Source organism: Podarcis vaucheri (genome assembly GCF_965113315.1).
Source record: "Podarcis vaucheri genome assembly, chromosome: 15".
NCBI lineage: Eukaryota > Metazoa > Chordata > Lepidosauria > Squamata > Lacertidae > Podarcis > Podarcis vaucheri.
Window position 1 is genome coordinate 9833549 of NC_138753.1, and position 15960 is coordinate 9849508.

The following is a 15960-nucleotide window of genomic DNA, read 5'->3' on the forward strand; positions in this document are numbered from 1 at the left end:
GGTCATGATCGCTGCTCTCCTGGTGATTTGAGAAAGTTACTTTGGTTTTTTAAAAATAATCACTCATAGTGATATTATAGGCTAATTTCTCCCCTTCCCAGGGCCTAAAGTCAAGTGTCCTTTTTCTAATGCAAATAGACTTGTTCTGCAAGTGGGACATCTTCCCCTTGAAAGACAGCCTCAGCCAATTCAGAATGTGGCATCATTTCTCCTTACTTAAGTCCTGCTCTACTCCTTATCTCTCTTCCCTTCCCAAGCCCAGTTCTAGAATATAAGAAGGGACTTGCTGGACCAAAGGTGTGTGTGGCCCAGTCCTCACCCTTCGGCAGCACCCTGCCTGGGAACCTGGGAGCCTAATTCAGCTACCGGAGCTGAAAACCAACAGCAAATTTCTCCTCCCCCACTGAAAGTGTCTAATCTCCCCCTAAAGCTATTGTAGCGAATTGCCATCAGAACATCTTGTGGCTAGGAGTTCCATAGAGTGGGTTTTTGGATGACGCTTTATGTGTGGAGATCAGTGCACACTGATCAACGCACAGTCTTCGCCGTAAGGCACTGTTCTGATGGCATGAGTAACACAACAACTGGTAGTTTCTTATCTGCTGCAGTCTTCATCTGCCTTCACAGTTGTCGTAACTTACCGCTTGCTATCTTCCACCTGTTCTGCTGTTGAGGACTTATTGGAGCATTCTTTGTCTTGCTTCTGTCCCTTGACCTTTCAGCTGTACTAATACGCCTATAAAGGGCAACTGAGCTCCTAAGTGAGCCTAATTTTTATTTCTGGGCTGACTTAAGAGAGGCTCTGACCACCCCTCATGTGGTCAAGCCATGGTCATCACTGTCCACGATTTTGGCACCGATGAGACTAGGCTGCTATTGAATATTTGATTGTGTGTGAGAAGAACCAAGGCTGCCTTCTCCTGTGGGCCATATTAACGCAACAAGATGGCGGTCATGCTAACTGGGCCCAATGGCAGTTGTAGTCCAAAAGAGCTAGAGGACTACTGTTTGGGGAAGATTGCCTTAAAGCAGGTGTAGGGAACCTTCACTGGCCCACTGGCCAGATTTAGCCCACCAAGTCTCCCCATTTGGCCACTGAGGTGGTTTCCCCCAAACCACAGTCATATGTGGCATCGAGGGTGGGGCAGGCAGAAAGCAAACTTGAACTTTATGACATCAGGTGATTGGCAGCTGGGTGGTCCCGCCCACGTCAGAGTTGACCTGCAGAGTAAGGGGTGAGGAAATAAAGATCTGGTACTCTGGGCCAAAATGGTTCACAAATCACCTTGAAATGCTTCCAGAATTCTGTAGGGCAGGGATGAGGAAACTGTAGCGGTGAAATTTCCTCGAAAAGGGCATTTCTCCAGCTCTTTGCTCATTTTGGTTGCTCCTTTCTGCACCTCTTACCCCCCCCCCCGCACCAGTGTTGTCCCCCCAGGGGGGACATCTCCACCTTCTATGAATTTATCCTGATTCCCTACAAAAGTCGACTGCCATCATGTCTTCTTGGCAGCAAAATATGTGCTGCTGTAAAGAAATCCTTTTTTGTCTGCGCAGAACCTGCTGCTGGTAAATATCATTTGCCAATTCTGCATTCTAGAGTTTGGAAGAAGGGAGAAAAATGCACATTTTCCTTCCTTGAAACTCCACAATTCCATTTCTCCTTGAATTCTAAAATAATTTTGTTTTTGTTGGGTGAAAAAAACAAAACATACAAAGCATGCATTTCACTTTTCTTCTTTCTCTTCTTCATGGTTGTAGCATGGTATTTAAAATGATCTCCCTCGAAGGAAAATGCTGGATTTTGTGGTTATTCAAAAGGTCTCATTCATTTCAACAGAGCAGGAAAATTTTCCTCTTAATTAGGCTCCTAATGAAAAGAAAAAAATGATAGTTGCAGGGAGTGTGAGTGTGTGAGAGAAAAGCAGAATTCTTTTTCGAAAGGTCTCTGACAAAATGAAATATAATTCTTTTGTTTGTGAGGAGGCGACGCTTTGTAGCCGGTTGCTGATGTACGTTGTAAATAATGTATATTTAATTTATTGCTACGGTAGCCTCTTGTATTTGTTATTGTATAAAACAAATTCTACAGAAAGGTCAGAAATGTATATTTTGTTGCTTAAATGTGTCTTTGCAAAATTCACAATTAAAATAAAATATTTTGTGTCTATCGGTGTCTTAGGCTTTTTGTTCATGCAGGCGTCACAGGGGGGAGGATGAAGGAACATGAAGACAGGTGTGTGTCACAGTGTTTAGACCCACCCCCTAACCCCCAACATGGGCTGCAAGCCCTGCCCCCCCCTGCCCCCCACTTTCCGGCCAACATGGGAAGATCTCACCAAAATCCCATTCAGGGCCAGATTTAGGTTTGACGAGGCCCTAAGCTACTGAAGGTAATGGGGCACTTTATATGTCCAGCTGTCCATTGCCAACAACAAATTGTCACTGTTTTTTTGTGTGTTGAATATATGCTGTATATGACACCTTTCCGCAGAGCCTGCGAGACGGAACTGTTCTGCCAGGCCTTTGGTTGGATCCCAGTCTGACCCTCCTCTCTTTATAAGACCCTGTGTGTAAGTGGTCTCCCTAACTCTTCCCACTGGCTCATATAAGACCAGCACAAATAGCTAAGACTCGCACAAATAACACAAATTGAATTGAATTATCCTGGAGTTGGGGGACTGGTGAGCACTTATTGCTCCTAACTCCTATAGTTATAATTCGTGGGTTGCCATCTGATGTTATTCTGATCTTAATTTAATTTTAAGCTGTATTTTAATCAATTGTTTGATTTTATGTTTTTAATGTATTATATATTTTGACGTTAGCCGCCCTGAGCCCGGTCCTGGCCGGGGAGGGCGGGGTATGTATAAATTAATTTTTATTTATCATAACCCGTTGCTGGAAACTTTCTCCCAAAGTTGAGCTGATAGCTGCTTCCCTCCAGTTTCCATCCATTTCTAATAATTGCCTTCTGGAGTAGTAGTAGTAGTAGTAATAATAATAATATTAATAGTAAATATTATTATAGTAGTAGTAATAATAATAATAATAATAATAATAATAATAATAATAATAATTTATACCCCACCCATCTGGCTGGGCCTTCCCAGCCTCTCTGGGCGGCTCCCAACAGAATATTAAAAACACAATCAAACATTAAAAACGTCCCTAAACAGGGCCGCCTTCAGATGTCTTCTAAAAGTCAGATAGTTGCTTATTTCCTTGACATCTGACAGGAGGGCATTCCACAGGACGGGCACCACTACCAAGAAGGCCCTCTGCCTGATTCCCTGTAACCTCACTTCTAGCAATGAGGGAACTGCCAGAAGGCCCTCGGCGCTGGACCTCAGTGTCCGGGTAGAACGATGGAGGTGGAGATGCTCCTTCAGGTATACAGGGCTGAGGCCGTTTAGGGCTTGAAAGGTCAGCACCAACACTTTGAATTGTGTTCAGAACAACAGAGCAACAAAGAACAGGTCCCATGATATGGAAGGTGGTGGATTCTTCGTCACTGACGGTTTTTAAACACAGGTTGGGGAGGGGCTTGTGTCAGGATTCCTTTAGCTGTGATTCTTCCATTGCAGAGGGTTGGACTAGATGACCCTTGGATCCCTTGCAATTCTATGATTCTAAGAGGATAATTCAACAAACACAACCCCCCCCCCGAATGACTGGCCAATATTGATGTGGACTTTAACAGCAAAAGGAAATGGGGTAGAGGAATGAAAACATTGTCTCGTACACTCCTATGAGTGGTACAATCAAAGAAAATACACACCACCTGAGTCCTTAGGATGAAGTTTGACACACAGATGATAGAGTGCAGCCCAGTTGGACATGTTTGCATGGCAACTTAAAGCACACATTGAATGTCTTATGCTGGGGAGAAAGACTTTACATTGTAGACGTTCTTGGGCTCCCAACTCCCAGCAGCCCCAGAAAATTGCCAGCCAGTAAGAGTTGCCGCCGTCATTTCATCCTGCATCTGAATCTGTGCGGGAGTCTGAATTAGATTTCTCTCCCCCATCCCCATTCTCCACTTCCCATTTCATCTTCGCAAAGCTCCCGTTTGAATCGTGTTTGTCGATCCAATTTTGTTTCCATCAGAAGTGTCTCATACTGCCACCTGGTGGCCCCTCAAGGTCTTGTTCTCACTGGCAGCCGATGAGTTTTTCAGACTTAAATCCAGAGCTTGCATAAAATGGAATGTGATTCCTATACTTGGAAGGAGCCCAGGACCTCCATACATACTGCAGAGACTTGCACCCCAGAGGGGTCACTTTGGTGCTGTCGACACAGCAGAAGCAATGTAGGAGGCAGCGGTTATGAGTTACCAGTCTCTGCAGCCATAGCAGGCGCTGTGATTCTCCAGCGATTTAACTTCACCCCCAGAGGCATACTCCATTGTTTCTCAAGACAAATGGATGCCAACAATAGCAGACTCTGTATTGATACAGGTTGTAGCTCTGGGCTAATTAGGTGCCAGATCAAAGGGGAAGGGGGGCACTAACGTTTGGCATGGTATAACATTCAGTAACGGGAGTGTAGCCAGAAGTAGTTCAGCCAAACCACACCGCTTTCCATTTGTCGTTTCTGAGATTGGAACTTCTTATTTCATATCAGACGCAGATGGCAGAATTGTGTTTGTGTGTGTACACACAGCAGGAGTGGCACAGGGCTTAAGAATATGAACATCTGCTGAACTATGTAAAAGGCTTCAGAATGATAAATATTCACACCCACCCATGCTTTGTATATCATAACACTGGCTATGATTTTATATGCGGAATTAGGGGGCGGGAAGGGAGGGGGAACAGCTGAAAACCCAACAAAAGGGACCTCTTTAGAAAACTCTGTGAGCGACTGAATACTGTTAAGATATCAGCTTTGTTGAGAGAGAGGGAGGGAGGAATCATCAACGGCTGGAAAAAATAATAATCAAATTTTATTCCCAGTATAGCATTTTGTAAAAGAAATTAGAAAAGTGTTCTTGATAGCATATAAGAGTGTGTTTTTTAGGGGGCGGGGCGGGAAACCTAAAGGAAAAATGCTACATATCAGTTATACAAATACAATATATATATGTATATATAAGTAAATGGATATATAAATATCCAAGAAATACGTGCTGGATCAATATGAGAAAGGTTACAGAGCACCAGTTTGCATGTAAACAATCAAGGTTTCGGCTCAAACATGGGGAGGAACTGAATTCTGCAGAGAAAATTCCATTTACAATTTCAGCGTAATCAGGTCATTTTCAGGCATCGGCCTGCAGTGCTTCTCTTTTCCCTTCGGTGCAAATACAAGACAAAGTTTGCTCTCGCACCATGAAATGTAGTTGCTCAGGGCTCTTTCTGGAAATCCTAACCAGGCTTCTGCAGAAGCCTAGCCAACACAAAGCGCTGTAGCCAATTAAATTTTACTGACAGCAGACCCTTTAAAACGAATTGGCCCAAGTTCATCATGTCTATGCTTTTCAATAGGTCTACCAGGAGTAGTATTGGCTGCCGCCCAGAATCACATTTGCAGAGAACAGGCTCATTTGAGACAAAAATCTGCCCCATTGAGAATCCTTGTTGCAAGCATTGGTTCCGAACAGGGTGGGGAATTTTCCATACCACTTCCAAGGCCAACTGCTCTCCAGGGGAATTGATTGTATAATTGTTTCATTTCACTGGAAAAGCGGGGTTTAAATTATTTTTTAAAACAGAGCATTTGTATCAACACATCCAAGCCAGAAAGGCTGAATATACACACAAACACACACAATGTCCTTTGGAACAGCCACAAGTACGGATTCCCCTCTTTTCTTGGCATGATGGTCTGGCTCATGAATGCATCGACAAGCAGTGGAAAGAAAATGGAATGCACCAATAACCAGAAAAGGGGTGAAAGAGGGAGATGGGTGTCTTAGAGGAGCATGGGACTAAAGATGGCCTTTTGAACATGGCTGCCACAGGGGCACCAAACATGGGGCACCCTGAGACCTCAGTCCAACCTTCACCAACATGGTGTCCTCCAAATGTGCTGGACTACAGCTGCCATCAGTCCCACTGCACCAGATTGGTGCAGGCTGCCTTGTTCCGTTTTCCTGGTGGAGGATGTCATGTTGCAGAAGGAAGCCCTTCTAGGGGAAGACATTTTTAGAGCGTGTCAGGCCATTAAAACCTTATTGCTTCTGAGACACCGTCTTTCCCCTTCTTCTTTTTCTTCTTCCTGCATTAGGGCACATCAACCACCACAGCTGGCAGTTGCTGAATAGAAGGAAGAGCTTTTTGGAAGCTGATGTAGAAGAACTCGGGACCTGTTTAGAACTGCAAAAAATTCCCCATGATCCTATACAAGAGGCTGATGTTGGGCCCCAGCCAATGGGTGAGGGATTGTGGGAGTTGTAGTCCAATATCATTTATAAACTTGGGTTATGTAAAGTGTGGGGCTGGATCAGAGATTGGTCCAACAACAATATTATTATTATCCAGAGGTGATGGCCTACAGCTCAGTTCACCCCTAACCAGTGTCCATGCTGCCTGGGGCTGATGGAAACCAGTGTCCAAAAACATCTGGGAGGCCACAGGTTTCCCTCAGCCCTGACCCAGACCAGTGCAGGCTATTAAAACATCTGGCTGGGGGCAGTAGCAGTCGTGGTGGTGGGAAAAAAGATGCTCTCTTCGAACTGGTGAAGCAAAACTGTGAAGGTGGAAAACTTTGTACCATCAGGACCAGCTTATCCCAAACCTGGGCCTCCAGATGTTTTGGGGCTACAATTCCCATCAACCCTGACTGCTTGTCTCGATAGCTATGGATGATGGGAGTTGTAGTCCAAAACAGCTGGAGACCCAAGTTTGGGAAACCCTGATTTGCACAAAGGGATGGTCCTGTGGATCTCTGGAGACTGTGGCCTAGTCCAAAGGTTGGGTCATACCAATGTCACTTGGACTTTTTCCACTGCTCTGTTGGGCTGCCGGCTTTCCCCATCCTCCATTCGCAAATGCCGGCGTAGGCACAATAGCGGCACTTCCAGGCGTCCTCAACATCCACCCCTCTGGAGTCCCGCTGCCCTTTCCAGTAGGCCAAGAAATACCGCACTGCGGCTCCAACCTCATCCTGGTCATAGGCAAAGACCTCAGTGCCAAGTGTGGCGCCGGAATCCTGGTGGATGTACTCAATTTGCAAACGGTCGATGGCGGGGATCTCACAGTGTGTCAGGTTGAGGGACAGCAGCTCCAGGAGGTCCCGGAAGCGGCTCACCGTGAAACCCGACTTCCGGGCCTGATCCTGGACGTGGGGGCCAAGCAGTTGCTCGGGCCTCAGGTGGAGTCGCTGGAGAAAACTGTCCGGCGCCAGGCACCCTCGTACCATGGCATCAAAGAGATACTTATACAGAAAGACCTGGAAATAATACCAACGATGCGCATGTTAAGACAACAGACACCTGACACTTAATTCGGGTGAGTTATTTACAAAAGCATTTGCCTTCACCAGCCTCTCACAAAACATCAAAGCAGCGTATAGCAATAGAAAATCGTTTCAGATTTCCCTGTGAAAAGGGATTGGCTGTCACACCACTCTGCAAGTTCTGCGAGGGGGATAGGAGCTTTCTAGCAGGTGGATAGCTCAGCTGGTTAGAGCCTGGTGCTGATAACACCAAGATGGCAGGTTCAATCCCCGTATGGGACAGCTGCATATCCCTGCTTTGCAGGGGACAGGACTAGATGATCCCCAGCTCTACAATCTATGGTCTAACTCTCAGCACTCTAAACAAACTACAGCTCCCAGAATTCTCTGGGAGAAGCCAAGTTTGTTAAAAGGGGCATCATAGTGCTTTTAAATGTACAGCGGTACCTCGGGTTACAGACACTTCAGGTTACAGATGCTTCAGGTTACAGACTCCGCTAACCCAGAAATAGTACCTTGGGTTAAGAACTTTGCTTCAGGATGAGAATAGAAATTGTGCGGTGGCAGTGCGGCGGCAGCAGGAGGCCCCATTAGTTAAAGTGGTACCTCAGGTTAAGAACAATTTCAGGTTAAGAACGGAACTCCGGAACGAATTAAGTCCTTAACGAGGTACCACTGTACTGGAGGCCAGCCCATTGGCCAAATGGGGCACTGCCCCGCAAACCCCCACCTGCCTGCCTTCTCACTAATAATCAGTCCAGGGGTGGCCCTGCCTATCACCTTCCTCCTCCTCCTCTGTCTCTGTGTTGCCCTTGCGGAACTCAACAAAACTGGCATCAGTTGGCTCTGGCGCCACCTACTGTTGGGCTCCTTTCCTTCCACCCAACCAGTCCTAACGAGTGCCAGCCAACACTCTTCCTCATGAATTGAACCTGGGATGTCTTGTGTGCAAAGCAGGAGCTCTGCCACGTGCAGTCATGCGGCACAGCTGCACCTGGCTTAGCAACTCGCAAGCTAGGCAGATGCCTCCTGCAACCAGCAGCTCGTTGACTCACCTGAAAACGGTCCCGCTTTTTCTGTGCCGCCGAGGGCATGGAGGCATTGTTCCGGGTCTTCAGCTCATTCAGCTCCAGCTCTCCTTTGGGTGTATAACCCAGCTGATCAATGACCCCAACCACAAAGATGTCTTCCAGCACTCCAAACACTGGAAATTCTCGCACACGGTGACCTTCAGTAAAAGAGGATGCAATATATTAGATCATCATCATTTTATTTGTATGCCGCCTCTCCATTGTTGACAAGATTTACACAATTGCAAACATAATGTCATAAACAATAAATAAAACTCATCAAAAAGTACACAACCAAATGGAAACAATCTCCATATATTTGGAGAATGGAGAATGAAGATCATATTGTACCAACCACACCATATTAGCAGAACTTGAGTGATACTTGTAAACACGACAAATACCGTTTGTGGAGTAGACGGGAACAAAATTAAAGAATATAAAACTGTGCGGAAAAAACAATGGCAGTATAAAACAGTACAATGAGAATGATTGGAAGACTTGTTTTGTCAGGAGTCTTTTTTATTTAAGTGTTTATTTAAGTATTAATTAGGAAGATTAAGTTTTTTTATGCATGTAAATCTGCATTTTCTTCTTTCTTTTTTCTGTATTTTTTTTCTTTTCTTCTTTTCTTAATTGTTTTTTCTTTAATTTTCTTTTTGGAGTATGAGATCGTAAATTCTTTGCGTATGTGTGTAATTTAAATTAATAAAGATTATTAAAAAAGGAAACAATCTCCATATAAATCACAGGACCCAAAACCAAAGATACAACATCAATATCAGTATCAGCATATCTATATCTAGTATAGCCCCAGAGTAATGTGGGCGGCTCATTGACTCAAGGGAAGCCCCCATACCTTCCTGCAGCACCAAAAGCATCCCCAGAAGATTCAGCACTTTTATCGCCCAGGAATCTTCTCGACTTGTGGTGCTGACCGTCACCAGGTCATGGTCTTCCAGCTCTGTGTTGAAAACAAGGACAGGGGAAGAGGAAAGATGAGCTCAGTGGATGCTGGTCCATGTGGGAAAGTGGGGTACTGCCCCATCAACCTCCATCTTTTTTCACTGCACCTGACTCCTTACTAGTGGGGTAGGAGAGTTAAAAAGAATTCACCTGTGGCAAACAATGCCCCCCTTTGGTTTCAGACAGGACATGGGGAGACGAGTCTAAAAAGCCCAGGACACAAAATTCCACAGCCCTCTTGTGGCTCATTCACCAGAAGTAGTGAATTTAGTGTTAACTCTGGAAACGTACACTCAATTCTGACCAAACTAAGCCTCTTGATGTGTATTGTGGTCTTCGTTCAGAATCAAGCGTACACTTCCAGAGTTAACACCCAGTTAACACACCACCCAGGCTTGCACCCTGGGGAGGTCACCTGCGTAAGGTCTGACTTTACCCCTGGAGGTGTACTCCATTGTCTCTTGAGACAGACGGATGCCAACAAGACCTCCACTGTGAAGGGTCCTTTACCCTTTACCTGCCCCTGAACACCAATCGCTGGGAACCGCAGAAGGGGAGAATTATATTTTGCTTGGGTCCTGCTTGCAGGCTTTCCGCAAGCGTCTGGTCGGCCACTGTGAGAACAGGATGCTAGACTAGATGGGCCATGGGCCTGATCCACTTTAAGTTCTAAATCAGAACTTTGTGCTGCAGAAAAACATGTTTTGAAGAAGCAGGGAATGGACTGCAAAGCACCCTTACCTCTGGCGAGGTGAATGCTCTTCCCTGTGTTCAACAGCACAATATTTTCAGGAGACATCAGGTCTGGACGCTCTCGCCTGTAAACCATTTGCTGTTCGCACCACACCTGTGCGGATATATCCGTGACTGAAAGGTAACGCAGGTGGAAGATTTCGAGCGGCACATGCGATCGCTTTCTTTTCGCTGTTTCAAGCACGTTCCCTTTCGCCACATCGCCACCCTCAGGTTCTGTAAGAGGGCCAAGGGAACAACTTGGCTTCTCAGAATGCCTGGTTGAACGAAAGGCAAGGTTATTTTAAAAGTCATTACAGTGGCAGAACATTCTGTGTTTTTTTTTCTTTTTTGTAATTTTGTCTTTTTTCTGTGTAATTTTAATTTTTTTTGTTTCAATAAATATCATTTTTTAAAAAATATATATACAGTGGTACCTAGGGTTAAGAACTTAATTTGTTAATGGGGCCTCCTCCTGCTGCCGCGCCACCGGAGAACGATTTCTGAAGCGTCTGTAACCTGAGGTACCACTGTATTATGTTTACTTGCCAAGTTATATTTTGTTACATATCTAAGGAAACCAATAATACAGTGGTACCTCGGGTTACATACGCTTCAGGTTACATATGCCTCAGGTTACAGACTCCGCTAACCCAGAAACAGTACCTCGGGTTAAGAACTTTGGTTCAGTATGAGAACAGAAATCGTGCTCTGGTGGCGCGGCGGCAGCAGGAGGCCCCATTAGCTAAAGTGGTGCTTCAGGTTAAGAACAGTTTCAGGTTAAGAACAGACCTCCAGAACGAATTAAGTTCTTAACCCGAGGTACCACTGTATCTGTCCCCACCCCTGCAAGTGTTATCTATTTATTTCATTTCCTCTGAGGAGTTCAGGGCGGCGTAAATACTTCTCCCTATTTTATCCTCACAATAACCCAGTGAGTTAAGGTTTGGCTGAGAGACAGTGACTGGCCCAAGGTCACCCCATGAGTTTTGTGGCTGAGTGAGGATTTGAACCCTGGTCTCCCAGAACTCTAATCACCATCCCACACTGGATTTCCCCCAGCTGCCAGCAAAAAGGCAAGTCTTTATAATATCCATATTCAGCCCCTCCTAGGTTATTCTGCCATCACTGTGCGGAAGCATCATCAACAACAAGGTCATCTTCTCCAGCTAAAGTAAGTATGCATGGTCACAAAATCCAGGCTTTAGTGATGTGTCTAACATCATACTTTGTCAATCCTTTTCACTAGTATATAAAATAAATAGACCCCTGATGGCATAAAAGGCATTGTTTCCCCCCCCTTTCCTTTCCGCACCATTACATTGTGGGTTATCTTCTCAGTGACACTCAACCTCCATGCATTTTTATACCAAAGGTCTATTTCCAAACTCAACCGATAGTCTTGCTGCAGCAAGCAAAAGTATCAGCTTGCCTTACCATAGACCTTTCGAAGGGTTATACACAAATTGTTCTTGTGTAATGGTCACTTCTTCAGATACGATGGACTTCCATTTCACGCGGCTCAATGTTCCTTCCATGGTTCTAGATTCAGGTAGGTAGCCGTGTTGGTCTGACGCAATAGAAATATAATTAGAAAATTTAAAAAGTCCAGTAGCACCTTAGAGACTAAGTTTGTTCTTGGTATGAGCTTTCGTGTGCACGCACACTTCTTCAGATACCTGAATACACAAAAGCTCATACCAAGAACAAACTTAGTTAGTCTCTAAGGTGCTACTGGACTTTTTAAAATTATATATATATATATATATATATATATATGCAGGTTTTGGTGTCTTCGGGTGTCTTCCCGTGTAAGAGTCGGGGTGTCTGTGCGACGTTTCGACGAGGTCTCACTCGTCATCTTCAGGCTGGTGCTTTCGGCTTCTTGTTACTGGAACAGAGCAGAGTCTGGTGTTTGAGTTCCTATAAATACTGTTGAGGGGTGTGGTGTATAGCCTCCAACGTTCTGGGCAGAGAGGAAGTTCCTAGATTAGTGTGCCTTTTCTTCTTTTGTTCCTTAATTACTTGAGGGATATCTTGGGTGATTTCATGAGTGATATTCTGAATACCACTGGGTGGGTCATTAAGTGTAGATTAGTTGCTAAAGCTTTCGTGTCTTGACCTCTTGAGCTTGTGAAGAGTTTTTCTGAGAAGATGGCTGTGCTGCATTTAGTTGTGCTCTGGCTTGGCTTCGTGTATAGGGGCGAGCTGTGGTTTTGTGCCTTGTGCCAGCCAGATCTGTGTAGGGATTGCAGGGGGGTGCAGCATCCGGAGGTGCCACTATAGTTTGGCTACTGGATGGAGTCTGTAATATGTCTGTGGAGAGGGTCTGGGTTTGGGTCTGGTGTGGTTGATTGGTGACGGCGTTCTGTGTGCCTCTGGTTCTGGTGTCGGTTTTTGTGGGGAGGGCTAATTTCCAGATGTCTGGCAGGCGGGACGTGTCGTCACGCTTGTTCATGTTGTGAGGGTGTTTCTCTATCTCGATGGCTTCCATGATTATTCTCTTGTGGTGATGTTCCATGTTAAAGAGATGTTCCATGTTAAAGATGTTCCATATATATATATGCTTTCGTAGATTTTCACGGGTACAGGAATGTAGGTTTTGGTGTCTTCGGGTGTCTTCCCGTGTAAGAGTCGGGGTGTCTGGGCGACGTTTCGACGAGGTCTCACTCGTCATCTTCAGGCTTGTTCATGTTGTGAGGGTGTTTCTCTATCTCGATGGCTTCCATGATTATTCTCTTGTGGTGATGTTCCATGTTAAAGAGATGTTCCATGTTAAAGATGTTCCATATATATATATGCTTTCGTAGATTTTCACGGGTACAGGAATGTAGGTTTTGGTGTCTTCGGGTGTCTTCCCGTGTAAGAGTCGGGGTGTCTGGGCGACGTTTCGACGAGGTCTCACTCGTCATCTTCAGGCTGGTGCTTTCGGCTTCTTGTTACTGGAACAGAGCAGAATCTGGTGTTTGAGTTCCTATAAATACTGTTGAGGGGTGTGGTGTATAGCCTCCAACGTTCTGGGCAGAGAGGAAGTTCCTAGATTAGTGTGCCTTTTCTTCTTTTGTTCCTTAATTACTTGAGGGATATCTTGGGTGATTTCATGAGTGATATTCTGAATACCACTGGGTGGGTCATTAAGTGTAGATTAGTTGCTAAAGCTTTCGTGTCTTGACCTCTTGAGCTTGTGAAGAGTTTTTCTGAGAAGATGGCTGTGCTGCATTTAGTTGTGCTCTGGCTTGGCTTCGTGTATAGGGGCGAGCTGTGGTTTTGTGCCTTGTGCCAGCCAGATCTGTGTAGGGATTGCAGGGGGGTGCAGCATCCGGAGGTGCCACTATAGTTTGGCTACTGGATGGAGTCTGTAATATGTCTGTGGAGAGGGTCTGGGTTTGGGTCTGGTGTGGTTGATTGGTGACGGCGTTCTGTGTGAACTTCCTCTCTTTTCCAACACATGAAAGAAACAGGACACGAAATTAATTTTGCAGATTCCAAATTGCTCTTTAACATGGAACATCACCACAAGAGAATAATCATGGAAGCCATCGAGATAGAGAAACACCCTCACAACATGAACAAGCGTGACGACACGTCCCGCCTGCCAGACATCTGGAAATTAGCCCTCCCCACAAAAACCGACACCAGAACCAGAGGCACACAGAACGCCGTCACCAATCAACCACACCAGACCCAGGCGGAGGGCGGAGCAGCACCCGCGAGCGGCTCTTGGCTGCGCTGGACGACCTGGAGCTCCTCGCCAGTAACAAGAAGCCGAAAGCACCAGCCTGAAGATGACGAGTGAGACCTCGTCGAAACGTCGCACAGACACCCCGACTCTTACACGGGAAGACACCCGAAGACACCAAAACCTGCATTCCTGTACCCGTGAAAATCTACGAAAGCATATATATATATATATATATATATATATATATATCTACTGCGTCAGACCAACACGGCTGATTCTTGTGTAATATTAGACATAGCTCAGTTGGTTAAAGAATGGTGCTGACGACGCCAAGGTTGAAGGTTCGATCCCCGTATGGCACAACTGCATATTCCTGCCTTGCAGGGGGTTGGACTAGATGATCCTCGGGGAGCCTTCCGACCCTACAATGAGTCTATGACACTAATCCCCCCAAGCAAACCTCGTGGAGACCCGGCGGGATCGGGTGGTAGTTTTGGAACTGCGGATGCGGAGGTTGTCAGAAACAAAATGCAGGGGGAGGGAGGCGCCTGCTTACCCAGCCTCCGGCTCCTCGATTTGCAGGAATTCGGAGTCGCTCAGATCGGAGAAGCCAGACGCCGCTTCAGCTTCCTCCAATCCGGAGTCACGCCCGGACATGACTTTTTTCCCGAGCTTGCCGCTGCTGCTATTGCAAAACAGCCATTCTTCGCCGCGGAAGCACCTGGGAGGCGGAGTCAGTGACGTAGCTCGAGGAATCCCCTCCCTTCCATTCAGTAAGAAGCGGCGGCCCTTAGCCATAGATTTACGAAGGAAAAGTAGAGCAGTGTACTCTCCCCTTACTCCAGAGACTACTACAGCCTTTAAAATTTCTTAATAAGAATCTTTTTTGCTGTTGATCCAGTGCTTTTTTTCTGGAGGGGACGCAGGGGTACCCCCTAAACACTTTGTGAATCTAAGTTTGGCTTCATTGCGGGGCAGGATTTCAATATGAGTAGGGAAATGAGAGTACCCTTTAAAAAAATTAAGGAAAAAAAGCAGTGTGTTGATCTATCAGGGGTTGGAGAGATGCTGGGGAACAGATCCCGCCAGACAAAGATTTTTAAGAGTTGCAGGAGAAAACAATCTTGTTCCCTCTTCCCATCTGACGGATCTTTAGGTCCTATAGTTAAAGCTATCCCAGTAGTGATGTATGGAAGTAAGAGCTGGACCATAAAGAAGGCTGATCGCCGAAGAATTGATGCTTTTGAATTATGGTGCTGGAAGAGACTCTTGAGAGTCCCATGGACTGCAAGAAGATCCAACCTCTCCATTCTGAAGGAAATCAGCCCTGAGTGCTCACTGGAAGGACAGATCGTGAAGCTGAGGCTCCAATACTTTGACCACCTCATGAGAAGAGAAGACTCCCTGGAAAAGACCCTGATCTTGGGAAAGATGGAGGGCACAAGGAGAAGGGGACGACAGAGGACGAGATGGTTGGATAGTGTTCTCGAAGCTACCAGCATGAGTTTGACCCAACTGCGGGAGGCAGTGGAAGACAGGAGTGCCTGGCGTGCTCTGGACAATGGGGTCACGAAGAGTCGGACACGACTAAACAACAACAATCCTATTTCCGCTCAGTTTCCTCTTCCCCAGACGAAAAACTACCCAACTCCTTCAACTGTTTCTCATAAGGTTTGGTTTCATAGCTAGTGTTGCTTTTTTTTATCAGCTTAAGGCAAGGGGGAAAAAATAATACCATCAAACGTCACCAAGAAGAAGTCCCACCTTTCAACGAAGGAATGTCAGTCTGTGCTTTATCTCTGCGATCTTGGAGGCGGCGCACTTTGCTGGCTTGGAGGATTTGCATATGGTCCGCCAATGCGAACTGTTTTCGAGCCCCGCGAAAGAGAACTCCCGGTTCTCAGGGAACCAGAGTATCGATGCAGTTTTAAGAGAAGGTTATAAAATAAATGGAGGATTTCTCTACTGTTATTAGCGGGAAGCCATTCTCAGCCCAGTTGGTGGAGGAAAAGAAGAAGTGTATTTTACCTTTTTCAGTAGGCTAGTTTGCACGCACGGACCCTTCCCCCCAAAAGCCCTCCGACCCCCAGATTGGGCAAGTTTAGCCCT

General features: G+C 45.8%; 1 protein-coding gene across 1 annotated transcript; it reads right to left on the reverse strand.

Annotated features, from left to right (window-relative positions):
• Positions 1-4930: 4930 nt before the first annotated feature.
• Positions 4931-14649, reverse strand: EXO5 (exonuclease 5; the record flags this gene model as incomplete). Its single annotated transcript, XM_082200918.1, has 5 exons — positions 4931-7395; positions 8457-8629; positions 9331-9435; positions 10179-10447; positions 14408-14649. The coding sequence occupies 5 exons, from the start codon at positions 14647-14649 to the stop codon at positions 6934-6936; spliced, it is 1251 nt and encodes a 416-aa protein (XP_082057044.1). The 3' UTR covers positions 4931-6933.
• Positions 14650-15960: the final 1311 nt, after the last annotated feature.